General features: G+C 38.7%; 1 protein-coding gene across 8 annotated transcripts in view; it reads right to left on the bottom strand.

Moving 5' to 3' along the window:
• ANAPC10 (anaphase promoting complex subunit 10) overlaps positions 1-14,108 on the bottom strand; it is a 136,637-nt gene that overhangs the window by 98,481 nt on the left and 24,048 nt on the right. For all 8 annotated transcript variants that reach the window (XM_060400994.1, XM_012097422.5, XM_004017223.6 and 5 more), the window contains exon 4: positions 97-217. In XM_060400994.1, coding sequence (XP_060256977.1) covers positions 97-217 — 121 coding nt within the window. The remainder of the gene's footprint in view (positions 1-96; positions 218-14,108) is intronic.

Below are 14,108 nucleotides of genomic sequence, written 5' to 3'. Positions count from 1 at the left end.
AAATTAACATTTTAATCTGTTCAGTGTCAAAAGTGACCATCTTCTAAACAGCAAATGTTACTGGACAAAATATTTTTAAAAATTTTAAAGACATACCCGAATTTCTTGAAGGTTGTGAAAATTATTTCCTACTCTGACTGAGATCTTGCTTGGAGTGTAGCTTTCATCAGATTTATAATCCGCATAAATACATAATGTCTTCACTGTTGTTTTTCTTCTAAAAGCAATAAAGTAAAAACAACATGCTTTAATCATGTGCAAAGATTATATCCCAAACATCTTATCTTCTGATTTTAAAAGTCATATTTTGCTAAAATGAGTATTTGGATCAATGATTTCCATGTCCTTTAACAATAATAAAAATGAAGAACATGTCACAAAACAGATACACGTTACTTTTATAGACATCTCTCACCTAGAACATGGTCAAGAGCCAGATGCTAAAGAAGGACCAGTTAAGCCAAAATAGGTACCTTAGAGTACAAATAAGCATTGGGAGTTTCAGTTCTCCTCATTTGTGTTTTAGACAAAGATTATTCTAACAAGCTTGGTTTTCTTTTCTAGTTAGTACTTACTTAATTTCCTATGTTAAAATACTTGAAAATAACTAGCTAAATGAGAAACCAAGTCTAGCAAAGAGAAAAATGTTTAAAAATTAGAAAGCATAATCTTACTTAGTTCAAGAAATAAACCTCTACTCTTTTAAAATATACATCTTAGAAAAATAAGTAAAGACTATGTAATAAAAATTAATCTCAGAAAACTGCTAGTGGCCAAAAAAAAATTAAAAGATGTTCAATCGCCAATAATCAAAGAAACAGGAAATTAAAACATAGACTTTTTTTTATCATATTGGAAAATATGAAAATAACTGATAATACCCAAATATGATTAGGGAAACGTACATTCATTGCCATTTAGTAGAGGCAAAGTCTTTGACTCACAAAGAACTTCTAAGAATTCATTAAAAGACAATAATAACACAACTACTCTAAAACAGATAAAGAGAAATGTTCATGGTCCTGCAGTTAAGTCACTGAATAATTATAAATAACCAAATGTCCATCTCAATAGAGAATTAAACAAATTATAATACACCAATTCAATGAAATATTACACAACTATTTAAGATACACACAGATATATAGTTAAAGAAGGGGGAAAAGTAGATTATAAAACAGACTGAAAAAAAGGATGTCATTTTGGGAAAAACAAAAAATTTTAAAGTCATATAAACCTACATACGTACAAAAAAAGGCCTATATAGAACCATACAAAAACAGTAAAACTGAGAATTCTGATGGCATAGAGCTTATTTTCTTTTTTATGATTTCTATATTTTCTGATTAATGTTTTAAAATAAGCATGTATTATTTTGGTCATTGGGGGAAAAAACAGACAATTTAAACATCAAACAAAATAATCATTAAGAAGTCTATTTCAACGTGATTTAAAAGTTAAGATCTGGTATAAACTGGCACTCACTTAATAACAATGAGCTACTTGAACAGAAGCAGTCTGTGTCAAAAGTCGGTCTATAAAAACAGCAGGGGATCTGTAGCTTAGTGAGCTCACCAAACTTCTATAGCCTAAGCTTTTCATCAGAAAGGAATGGGGAAAGTTAAGGGCTGTTCCTCAAGTAATAAAGACAGATCAAGATGTAAAACGCTAAATACTCAGGAATTGCTGACAGGATAAATGCCATTACCAGATTTTCAAAAGAGGCCAGCGGCATCAAACAGACATCATTCTCTGTCTGCTGGGCCAGGAAGGAGACAGGAGGGGAAACACAGGAGGAAGGGGAAATTTTGAAGGGCGTACAAAAGATCTTTTGCCTGATACACCAGCCGTAAACAGGCAGTGAAAGGTCTTTCTTATAGTGGCAAGATCAAAGACCATGAAGACAACTCTTAAGGATTCCTTTTTCTTTCTTAACAAAAGCAGATCTAAAGGACCAAACTTTCTGCTCAGAATAATTTCATCTCTGTTATTAAATTCAGGATAATTTAGTCATTGAACCTAAAGATAATCAGAGTTAGGTTACAAAGGCAAAGGATAATAACAACACTAATAATTATAAACACAACAGCAACAGCAGAAACAGTGAGTGAATAACTGAATATGCTCTGTGTCTGGCCCAGAATCAATGTTTTATATATAAATTATCTCATTGACTCCTCAACTCTGTGATAGAGGAACTATTACCATCTCAATTTTACTGATTAAAGGGAAAAAAAGTAACCCTCAGGTTAGTAACTGGCTTAAGGTAACAAAGCTAGTAAGTCGGCAGAGTAGGAGTTCACACATGTGTCTGCCAGCCTCACAGGATCTTAACTACCATCACCTTTCTATTAATTGTATTTTAGCTTATTCAACATTGCTGTTGACATCATTTAACAGTAGCATGTAGATGTTTATAATTCTTTAAATTTGATCTACATCATGGGTTCTTACCCTCAGGTCTATGATTTAACGGCTCAGTTATGTCTGACTCTTTGCAACTCCATGGACTGTAGCCCACCAGGCTCCTCTCTCCATGGGATTTCCCAGGCAAGAACACTGGAGTGGGTTGCCATTTTCTTTTCCAGGGGATCTTCCCCACCCAGGGATGGGACCTGGGTCTCCTGCACTGCAGGCAGATTCTTTACCAACTGAGCTACCAGTAAGCCAGGTCTAGGTAGCACCAGAAATCATAGGTATCAGTTCAGTTCAGTTCAGTCACTCAGTCGTGTCCGGCTCTTTGCAATCCTGTGAATCACAGCACACCAGGCCTCCCTGTCCATCACCAACTCCCGGAGTTCACTCAAACTCATGTCCATCGAGTCGGTGATGCCATCCAGCCATCTCATCCTCTGTCATCCTCTTTTCCTCCTGCCTCCAATCCTTCCCAGCATCAGAGTCTTTTCCAATGAGCCAACTCTTCACATGAGGTAGCCGAAGTATTGGAGTTTCAGCTTTAGCATCATTCCTTCCAAAAGAACACCCAGGGCTGATCTCCTTCAGAATGGACTGGATGGATCTCCTTGCAGTCCAAGGGACTCTCAAGAGTCTTCTCAAACACCATAGTCCAAAAGCATCAATTCCTCAGTGCTCAGCTTTCTTCACAGTCCAACTCTCACATCCATACATGACCACAGGGAAAACCATAGCCTTGACTAGATGGACCTCTGTTGGCACAATAATGTCTCTGCTTTTGAATATGCTATCTAGGTTGGTCATAACTTTCCTTCCAAGCAGTAAGCGTCTTTTAATTTCATGGCTGCAGTCACCATCTGCAGTGATTTTAGAGGCCCCCCAAAAATAAAGTCTGACACTATTTCCACTGTTTCCCCATCTATTTGCCATGAAGTGATGGGACCAGATGCCATGATCTTAGTTTTCTGAATGTTGAACAGTAAGCCAACTTTTTCACTCTCCACTTCACTTTCATCAAGAGGCTTTTTAGTTCCTCTTCACTTTCTGCCATAAGGGTGGTGTCATCTCCATATGATATTTCTCCCGGCAATCTTGATTCCAGCTTGTGTTTCTTCCAGCCCAGCATTTCTTATGATGTACTCTGCATAGAAGTTAAGTAAGCAGGGTGACAATATACAGCCTTGACATACTCCTTTTCCTATTTGGAACCAGTCTGTTGTTCCATGTCCAGTTCATAGTTATAACTTATACTATATAGGTAGTTTCATTAGATTTGCAAAGTAAACTGTGCCTCACCAAAAATTTAAAACTATTACTCCATAAAGCCTTTTAAACTTATTTATAAATTTTATCTCGTGGCAAATTTAAAAACTAATATTGCATACAAAATCATGCTGTTTGTCCAGTGGCAATGCATGTGGGAAGGGTAAATGCATAGATTATGAAACAGTGACAGCTACTCAAATTGCTCAGATCATCATAATAATAATCACCATAACTGAATGCTTACTATATACCAGGCATCTTAGGATAAAGTACTGTAAGAAAGGAGAAGAAAGAGTGTAATGCTTTCATTCTGATGACGTAAGTAATCTTCCCAGCCTTTCTCTATCCCCTCACCCACTACTCTCCCCTTCCTCTGAGAAACAGTCTTTCAGGAAGCAAACATGAGCTTAGATCCTTCACATCACACATTTAATAGGGGCTGGCTCCACCCGTCTAGCACTTTCATGACTGGATGGGTAAGTCTGTTTAATTTTAGGGTTCAATATTATTGAGCCCTAAATATAGTTTGCCAGGCCTAAAATATTTACTGTCTACCCCTTTACAAAGAGTTTGCTGACTTCCACCCTAAAGTAAAAGGTACTCTAAGTTCCCGATAAAGAGGCTTAAAGTCAAGCCTAAAAAAGACCAAGTTGATTCTTTTTTTTAATAAAGAAACTAGGTTTGTTTTTTTTTTTTTTCCTTTTGCTCTGCTGGGTCTCTATTGCTGCTTGGGGTTTTCTCTAATTGCAGTGCACAGGCTTCTCAGTGCAGTGCCTTCTCTTTTGCGGAGTACAGGCTCTAGGGTGCACAGGCTTCAGGAGCTATGGCATGTGGGCTGAGCAGTTGTGGGGCCCGGGCTCTAGAGTGTGGTGCATAGCAGGGGGTACCTTTTCGGACCCAGGATCAAACCCATGTCTCCTGCATTGGCAGGTGGATTCTTTACCAGTGAGCCACCAGGGAAACCCCATCAACTTTATTCCTGAGTAACTTAGCTGACTGCCAGAGCAAAGTCTAATTCTCTTAGAAAAAAAAAAATCCAACACTCACCTTGGTAAAATTTACTATATTCAGCATCTAATAAAAAATTACTATGAAGAATCAGAAAAACCACTCTTATGGCAGAAAGTGAAGAGGAACTAAAAAGCCTCTCGATGAAAGTGAAAGTGGAGAGTGAAAAAGCTGGCTTAAAGCTCAACATTCAGAAAACGAAGATCATGGCATCTGTTCCCATCACTTCATGGCAAATAGATGGGGAACCAGTGGAAACAGTGGCAGACTTTATTTTTCTGGGCTCAAAAATCACTGCAGATGGTGAGTGCAGCCATGAAATTAAAAGACGCTTACTCCTTGGAAGGAAAGTTATGACCAACCTAGATAGCATATTCAAAAGCAGAGACATTACTTTGCTAACAGAGGTCCGTCTAGTCAAGGCTGTGGTTTTTCCAGGGGTCATGTATGGATGAGAGAGTTGGACTGTGAAGAAAGCCGAGCACCGAAGAATTGATGCTTTTGAACTGTGGTGTTGGAGAAGACTCTTGAGAGTCCCTTGGACTGCAAGGAGATCCAACCAGTCCATCCTAAAGGAGACCAGTCCTGGGTGTTCACTGGAAGGACTGATGCTAAAGCTGAAACTCCAGTACTTTGGCCACCTCATGTGAAGAGCTGACTCGTTGGAAAAGACTCTGATGCTGGGAGGGATTGGGGGCCGGAGGAGAAGGGGACAACAGAGGATGAGATGGCTGGATGGCATCACCGACTCAATGGACACGAGTTTGAGTAAACTCTGGGAGTTGGTGATGGACAGGGAGGCCCGGCGTGCTACAATTCATGGGGTCACAGAGTCAGACACAACTGAGCAACTGAACTGAACTGAATGAGGAAAAATCAGTCAATTAAGGCAGCTAAAGAAAAGACAGAAATGATGGAATTAAAAAATAGTAACTTCCAAAGAGAAAACATAAATATGTACCTATAAGTATATAACAAACCATGTCAAAACTTAGTGACTTAAAAAAATAATTTTTTTGTTTGTTTATGAATCTGGAATTTGGACAGGACCCAGAAGGGAAGGCTCCACATAGCACTGGGTGTGACTACTTGACTTGAGAGCTGAAGGATGAGCTTCTAGGTGGCTCACCCATACAGCTGGCAAGCTGTGCCACTTGTCAGCTGGGAGCTTAGCCGAGGACTTGGGTTATGATTCATTTTTTTTAATGGGTTTCTCTATTTGATATAGGTTTTCTCACAGCACGGTAAATGAGTACCAAGGGAAAGAACCCATTAAAAAAAACAGAGAACAAGGAAGAAACTGACTTTTATGACCAGGTCTTAGAAAGAACAGTATTATAACATCCATATTCTATTAGACAAGAAATCCACAAAGGCCTGACTAGTTTCAAGAAAGGAGTCATAGATGCCATCTCTTGATTAGGAAGTAGCAAAGCTGAAGAAGAGCATATGCAATGGGAAATAATGATGTGAAGCGTCAGTCACTCAGTCGTGTCTGATTCTTTGCGACCCCATGGACTGTAGCCTGCCAGGCTCCTCTGTCCATGGGATTCTCCAGGCAAGAATACTGGAGTGGGTTGCCATTTCCTTCTTCAGAATAATGTGAACATACTGGAAAATACTGTCTCCCTTTCCTGGAAATCACGGGGTGGGACTGCAAGTTCCAACCTTCTTGTCACATGGCTGATTCTCTCCACAACTAGCTCCCACCCTTGAGCGGAATCCAAAAGTCCCCTTCCCTTAAGTGTTTTCAAGAACCTGAGAGCAAGAAGTCAAATATCATCCCATTGCTCTTATCATTCAGGAAATCCCAAGAGTTTAGGGAGCTCTCAGCCAGGAAGTATGAATGAAGACCAAATATATATGAGACATCTGAATAACCAAGTATGTATTTTTCTTACAAATCACACTACTGTGATAACGGAATATTGGTAACAGCTTTGGGCCAATAAATTAGATGAATTTTGAAAACAACTTATCAAAACTGATTCAATAAAACAGATCATCAGCAAGAACCTACTATTTTACTCAATATTCTGTAATAACCCATATAGGAAAAGAATCTGAAAAAAATATATATATATATGTGTAAAACAATCACTTAGCTGTACATCTGAAACTAACACAACATTGTAAATCAACTATACCCATATATAAAATAAAAATTACACTGAAAAGTAATTTTAAAACCTGCTGACAACTGAGGCATAAAAAACTATTTTTCTGGAGGGAGAAATGTAGCAATGAAATGGGAGAGAAAACTGGTAATTAAAGAGAAAATCTGTGCTATGGCAAAAAAGAAAGCTGATTCAGGCATAGAAAATAAATTAAAGAAATAATAAATTGTATGTTTAAAAAAACACAACTCCCTATAAAAACACACTGGGAACAGACAGCTTCAATGGTTGATTTTATCAAATACCTAAGCAAGTGCTGTGCTGTACTTAGTTGTGCAGTCATATCCGACTCTGCAACCCCATGGACTGAGCCCATGACGCACCTCTGTCCACGGGGATTCTCCAAGTGAGAATATTGGAGTGGGTTGCCATGCCCTCCTCCAGGGATCTTCCCATCCAGGAACCAAACCCAGGCGTCCTGCACTGCAGGCAGATTCTTTATCATCTGAGCCGCCAAGGAAGCCCATCTAAGCAAGAAATAACAGCAGTTCTATGTGAATCCTAGCGAACCTGCCTGCCACTGCTAAAGACATACGAGATGCAGGTTTGATCCCTGGATCGGGGGAGATCCCTGGAGAAGGGCATGGCAACCCACTCCAGCAGTCTTGCCTGGAAGATCCCACGGACAGAGGAGCCTGGTGGGCTATAGCCCATGGGGTCACACAGAGTTGGACATGACTGAAGCAGCTTAGCATGCAAGTAGACTAAAAAGCAACAGAAAAGAACAATGAAACTAAAAGCTGTTTCTTTGAAAAGATAAACAAAATTGATAAATCCTTAGCCAAACTCATCAAGAAAAAAAGGCGAAGGGACCAAATCAATAAAATCAGAAATGAAAAAGGAAAAGTTACAACCAACAGCACAAAATACAAAGAATTTAAAGAGACCACTATTAGCAACTAATAAAAGGGACAACCTAGAAGAAATGGACAGATTCTTAGAAAGGTACAACCTCCCAAGACTGAACCAAGGAGAAACAGAAAATATGAGCAGAGGAATTACCAGTACTGAAATGGAATCAGCAATTTAAAAACGCCCAGCAAGGAGAAGTCTAGGACCAGATGGCTGCAGAGGTGAGCCAGGAACTATGAACTTCATTTGGAGAAGAGTTAACACATCTTTCTTAAACTATTCCAAAAAATTTCAGAGGGAGAAATACTACTAAACTCATTCTATGAGGACACCATCACTCTGATACCAAAACTGGACAAAGATACCACAAAAAAGGAAAATTACAGGCCAATATCACTGATGAACAGGGTGCAAAAATTCTCAATAAAATATTAGCAATCCGAAACCAACAATACAGTAAAAGGATCATACACCACGATCAAGTGGGATTTATCCCAGAGATGCAAGGATATTTCAATATCCTCAAATTAATCAATGAAATACACATTAACAAACTGAAGAATAAAACAATATCATCACCTTAAGAGATGTAGTAAAGTTTTTGATAAAATTCAATATCCAGTTATGATAAAAACTCCAGAAAGTGGGCATAGAGGGAACATACCTTAACAGAATAAAGGACATATACAACAAAACCACAGCTAACATCATAGTCAATAGCAAAAAGCTGAAAGCATTTCCTTTAAGATCAGGAACAAGACAAGGATGCCCACTCTCACCACTTTTATTTAACATAGTTTTGGAAGTCCTGGCCACAGCAGTAATAGAAGAAAAAGAAATTAAAATAATTCAAATTGGAAAAGAAATTGTTACTGTTTGCAAAATTACATGATGTTAGACCTAGAAAATCCCAAAGACACTACTAAAAAACTACTACAGCTCATCAGTGAATTCAGTAAAGTTGCTGGATACTAAGTTAACAGACAGAAATCTGTTGCATTTCTACATACTGCAATGAAATATCAGAAGAGAAATTAAGGAAATAATCTCATTTACCATCACATCAAACAAGAATAAAATACCTAAAAATAAACCTACCTAAGGAGGCAAACCCTGCTTATTTAACTTATATGCAGAGTACATCATGAGAAACGCTGGGCTGGATGAAGCACAAGCTGGAATCAAGATTGCCGGGAGAAATATCAATAACTTCAGATATGCAGATGACACCACCCTTATGGCAGAAAGTGAAGAGGAACTAAAAAGCCTCTCGATGAAAGTGCAAGTGGAGGGTGAAAAAGCTAGCTTAAAGCTCAACATTCAGAAAACGAAGATCATGGCATCTGGTCCCATCACTTCATGGGAAATAGATGGGGAAACAGTGGAAACAGTGTCAGACTTTATTTTTCTGGGCTCAAAAATCACTGCAGATGGTGACTGCAGCCATGAAATTAAAAGACGCTTATTCCTTGGAAGGAAAGTTATGACCAACCTAGACAGCATATTCGAAAGCAGAGACATTACTTTGCCAACAGAGGTCCGTCTAGTCAAGGCTGTGGTTTTTCCAGGGGTCATGTATGGATGAGAGAGTTGAACTGTGAAGAAAGCTGAGCGCTGAAGAATTGATGCTTTTGAACTGTGGTGTTGGAGAAGACTCTGGAGAGTCCCTTGGACTGCAAGGAGATCCAACCAGTCCATTCTAAAGGAGACTAGTCCTAGGAGTTCATTGGAAGGACTGATGCTGAAGCTGAAACTCCAATACTTTGGCTACCTCATGCAAAGAGTTGACTCATTGGAAAAGACCCTGATGCTGGGAGGGATTGGGGGCAGGAGAAGGGGACAACAGAGGATGAGATGGCTGGATGGCATCACCAACTCGATGGACATGAGTTTGAGTGAACTCGAGGAGCTGGTGATGGACAGAGAGGCCTGGCGTGCTGCAATTCACGGGGTCGCAAAGAGTCGGACACGACTGAGCGACTGAACTGAATTGACTGAAGGAGGCAAAAGACCTGTACTCCAAAAACTGATCATCATAAGATGGTGATGAAAAAAGAACACACACAGATGGAAAGATATACTGTGTTCCTGGACTGGAAGAATCATTATTGTTAAAATTACCATAATACCCAAGGCAATCTACAGATTCAATGCTATCCCTATCAGATTACCAATGGCATTTTTCAAAGAACTAGAATAAAATATTTTTAAAACTTGTATGGAAACACAAAGATGCTGAATAGTCAAAACAATCTTCAGAAAGAAGAATGGAGCTGGAGCAATCACGCTCCTTGACTTTAGACTACTACAAAGCTATAGTCATCAAAACAGTACAGTACCAGGACAGAAACAGACATACAGATCACTGAAACAGGACAGAAAGCCCAGAAACAAATCAATGTGTGACTGTGTGTGTGCTAAGTCACTTCAGTCATGTCCGACTCTGTGACCCTATGGACTGCAAGGCTCCTCTGTGCATGGGATTCTCCAGGCAAGAATACTGGAGTGGGATACCATGCCCTCCCTCCAGGGGATCTTTCTGATCCAGGGATCGAACCTGCATCTCTTGCATCTTCTGCATTGGCAGATGGGTTTTTTACCACTAGCACTACCTGGGAAGCTCTAAATCCATGCACTTATGGTCAATTAATCTGCAGCAAAGGAGGCAAGAATATACAATGGAGAAAAGATGGTCTGTTCAATACATGGTGTTGGGAAAACTGGACACCTATATGTAAAAGGATGAGATTAGAATAGTCTCTAACACAACACACAAAAATAAATTCAAAATGGATTAAAGACCTAAATTTAAGACCAGATACTATAAAACTCCTAGAGGAAAACATAAGCAGAACACTCTGTGACATATATTGCCACAATATATTTTTGGATCTGTCTCCTACAGGAAATTAAAAAATATACAAAAGAAACCTAATAAAAGCTTTTGCACAGCAAAGGAAACTATATACAAAATGAAAAAACAACCTACAGATGGAGAAAATATTTGCAAATGATGTTACCAACATGGGATTAATTTCCAAAATACACAAACAGTTCATAAGGCTTAATTTTTTAAAAAAATCAAAAAATGAGCAGAATACTTAAACAGATATTTCTCCAAAGAAGACACACAGATGCCCAACAGGCACATGAAAAGATTCTCAATATCGCTAATTATGAGAAATCAAATCTACAATGAGGTATCACCTCATACCAGTTGGAATGGCTATCATTAAAAAGTCTACAAACAATAAATGCTGGAGAGGGTGTGGAGAAAAAGGAACCCTCCTACATGGCTGGTGGGAATGTAAATTGGTGCAGCCACTATGCAGAATAATATGAGGAAGGAAGTGAAAGTTGCTCAGTCGTGTCCGACTCTCCATACAGTCCATGGACTTCTCCACTCCAGAAGGGATCTTCCCAACCCAGGGATCAAACCCAGGTCTCCCGCACTGCAGGTGGATTCTTTACCATCTGAGCCACCAGAGAAGCCCAAGAATACTGGAATGGGTAGCCTATTGCTTCTCCAGGGGATCTTCCCAACCCAGGAATTGAACTGGGGTTCCCTGCACTGCAGGCAGATTCTCTACCAACTGAGCTATCAGGGAAGCCCTAGAGAACAATATAAAGGTTCCTCAAAAAAGCTAAAACTTGAGTTACCATATGATCCAGGAACCCCAATCATGGGCATATATCTGGAGAAAACTATAATTCAAAAAGAGTACCAAAACCTGACAAAGATACTACAAAAAAGGAAAACTACAGGCCAATATCACTGATGAACATAGATGCTAAAATCCTCAACAAAATTCTAGCAATTAGAATCCAACAACACATTAAAAAGATCATACACCATGACCAAGTGGGCTTTATCCCAGGGATGCAAGGATTCTTCAATATCTGCAAATCAATCAATGTAATTCACCACATTAACAAATTAAAAAATAAAAGCCATATGATTATCTCAATAGATGCAGAGAAGGCCTTTGACAAAATTCAACATCCATTTATGATAAAAACTCTCCAGAAAACAGGAATAGAAGGAACATACCTCAACATAATAAAAGCTATATATGACAAACCCACAGCAAACATTATCCTCAATGGTGAAAAATTGAAAGCATTTCCCCTAAAGTCAGGAACAAGACAAGGGTGCCCACTTTCACCGCTACTATTCAACATAGTTCTGGAAGTTTTGGCCATAGCAATCAGAACAGAAAAAGAAATAAAAGGAATCCAAACTGGAAAAGAAGAAGTAAAACTCTCATTATTTGCAGATGACATGATCCTCTACATGGAAAACCCTAAAGACTCCACCAGAAAATTACTAGAGCTAATTAATGAATATAGTAAAGTTTCAGGATATAAAATCAACACACAGAAATCCCTTGCATTCCTATACACTAATAATGAGAAAGTAGAAAAAGAAATTAAGGAAACAATTCCATTCACCATTGCAATGAAAAGAATAAAATACTTAGGAATATAGCTACCTAAAGAAACTAAAGACCTATATATAGAAAACTATAAAACACTGATGAAAGAAATCAAAGAGGACACTAATAGATGGAGAAATATACCATGTTCGTGGATTGGAAGAATCAATATAGTGAAAATGAGTATACTACCCAAAGCAATTTACAAATTCAATGCAATCCCTATCAAGCTACCAGCCACATTTTTCACAGAACTAGAACAAATCATTTCAAGATTTGTATGGAAATACAAAAAACTTCGAATAGGCAAAGCAATCTTGAGAAAGAAGAATGGAACTGGAAGAATCAACTTGCCTGACTTCAGGCTCTACTACAAAGCCACAGTCATCAAGACAGTATGGTACTGGCACAAAGACAGAAATATAGATCAATGGAACAAAATAGAAAGCCCAGAGATAAATCCACACACCTATGGACACCTTATCTTTGACAAAGGAGGCAAGAATATACAATGGAATAAAGACAATCTCTTTAACAAGTGGTGCTGGGAAAACTGGTCAACCACTTGTAAAAGAATGAAATTAGATCACTTTCTAACACCGCACACAAAAATAAACTCAAAATGGATTAAAGATCTAAATGTAAGACCAGAATCTATAAAACTCCTAGAGGAGAACATAGGCAAAACACTCTCCGACATAAATCACAGCAGGATCCTCTATGATCCACCTCCCAGAATTCTGGAAATAAAAGCAAAAATAAACAAATGGGATCTAATTAAAATTAAAAGCTTCTGCACAACAAAGGAAAATATAAGCAAGGTGAAACGACAGCCTTCTGAATGGGAGAAAATAATAGCAAATGAAGCAACTGACAAACAACTAATCTCAAAAATATACAAGCAACTTATGCAGCTCAATTCCAGAAAAATAAACGACCCAATCAAAAAATGGGCCAAAGAACTAAATAGACATTTCTCCAAAGAAGACATACGGATGGCTAACAAACACATGAAGAGATGCTCAACATCACTCATTATTAGAGAAATGCAAATCAAAACCACAATGAGGTACCACTTCACACCAGTCAGAATGTCTGTGATCCAAAAATCTGCAAGCAATAAATGCTGGAGAGGGTGTGGAGAAAAGGGAACCCTCCTACACTGTTGGTGGGAATGCAAACTAGTGCAACCACTATGGAAAACAGTGTGGAGATTCCTTAAAAAATTGCAAATAGAACTGCCATATGACCCAGCAATCCCACTGCTGGGCATACACACCGAAGAAACCAGAATTGAAAGAGACACATGTACCCCAATGTTCATCGCAGCACTGTTTATAATAGCCAGGACATGGAAATAACCTAGATGTCCATCAGCAGATGAATGGATAAGAAAGCTGTGGTACATATACACAATGGAGTATTACTCAGCCGTTAAAAAGAATACATTTGAATCAGTTCTGTTGAGATGGATGAAACTGGAGCCGATTATACAGAGTGAAATAAGCCAGAAAGAAAAACATCAATACAGTATACTAACACATATATATGGAATTTAGAAAGATGGCAATGATGACCCTGTATGTAAGACAGCAAAAAAGACACAGATGTGTATAGCAGACTTTGGGACTCAGAGGGAGAGGGAGAGGGTCGGATGATTTGGGAGAATGGCATTGAAACATGTATGTATACTATCATGTAAGAATCGAATCACCAGTCTATATCTGATGCAGGATACAGCATGCTTGGGGCTGGTGTATGGGGATGACCCAGAGGGACGTTGTAGGGAGGGAGGTGGGAGGGGGGTTCATGTTGGGATCACATGTACACCCGTGGTGGATTCAGGTAAATGTAATTCGAAACCAATACAGTATCGTAAAGTAAAATAAAGTAAAAATAAATTAAAAAAAAAAAAAAAAGAGTGAGGCACCCCAATGTTCACTGCAGCACAATT

This window comes from Ovis aries, chromosome 17, assembly GCF_016772045.2.
Source record: "Ovis aries strain OAR_USU_Benz2616 breed Rambouillet chromosome 17, ARS-UI_Ramb_v3.0, whole genome shotgun sequence".
NCBI classification, from domain to species: domain Eukaryota; kingdom Metazoa; phylum Chordata; class Mammalia; order Artiodactyla; family Bovidae; genus Ovis; species Ovis aries.
Note: the sequence above shows the minus strand (reverse complement) of the source record. Positions and strands in the feature narration are given on the sequence as shown.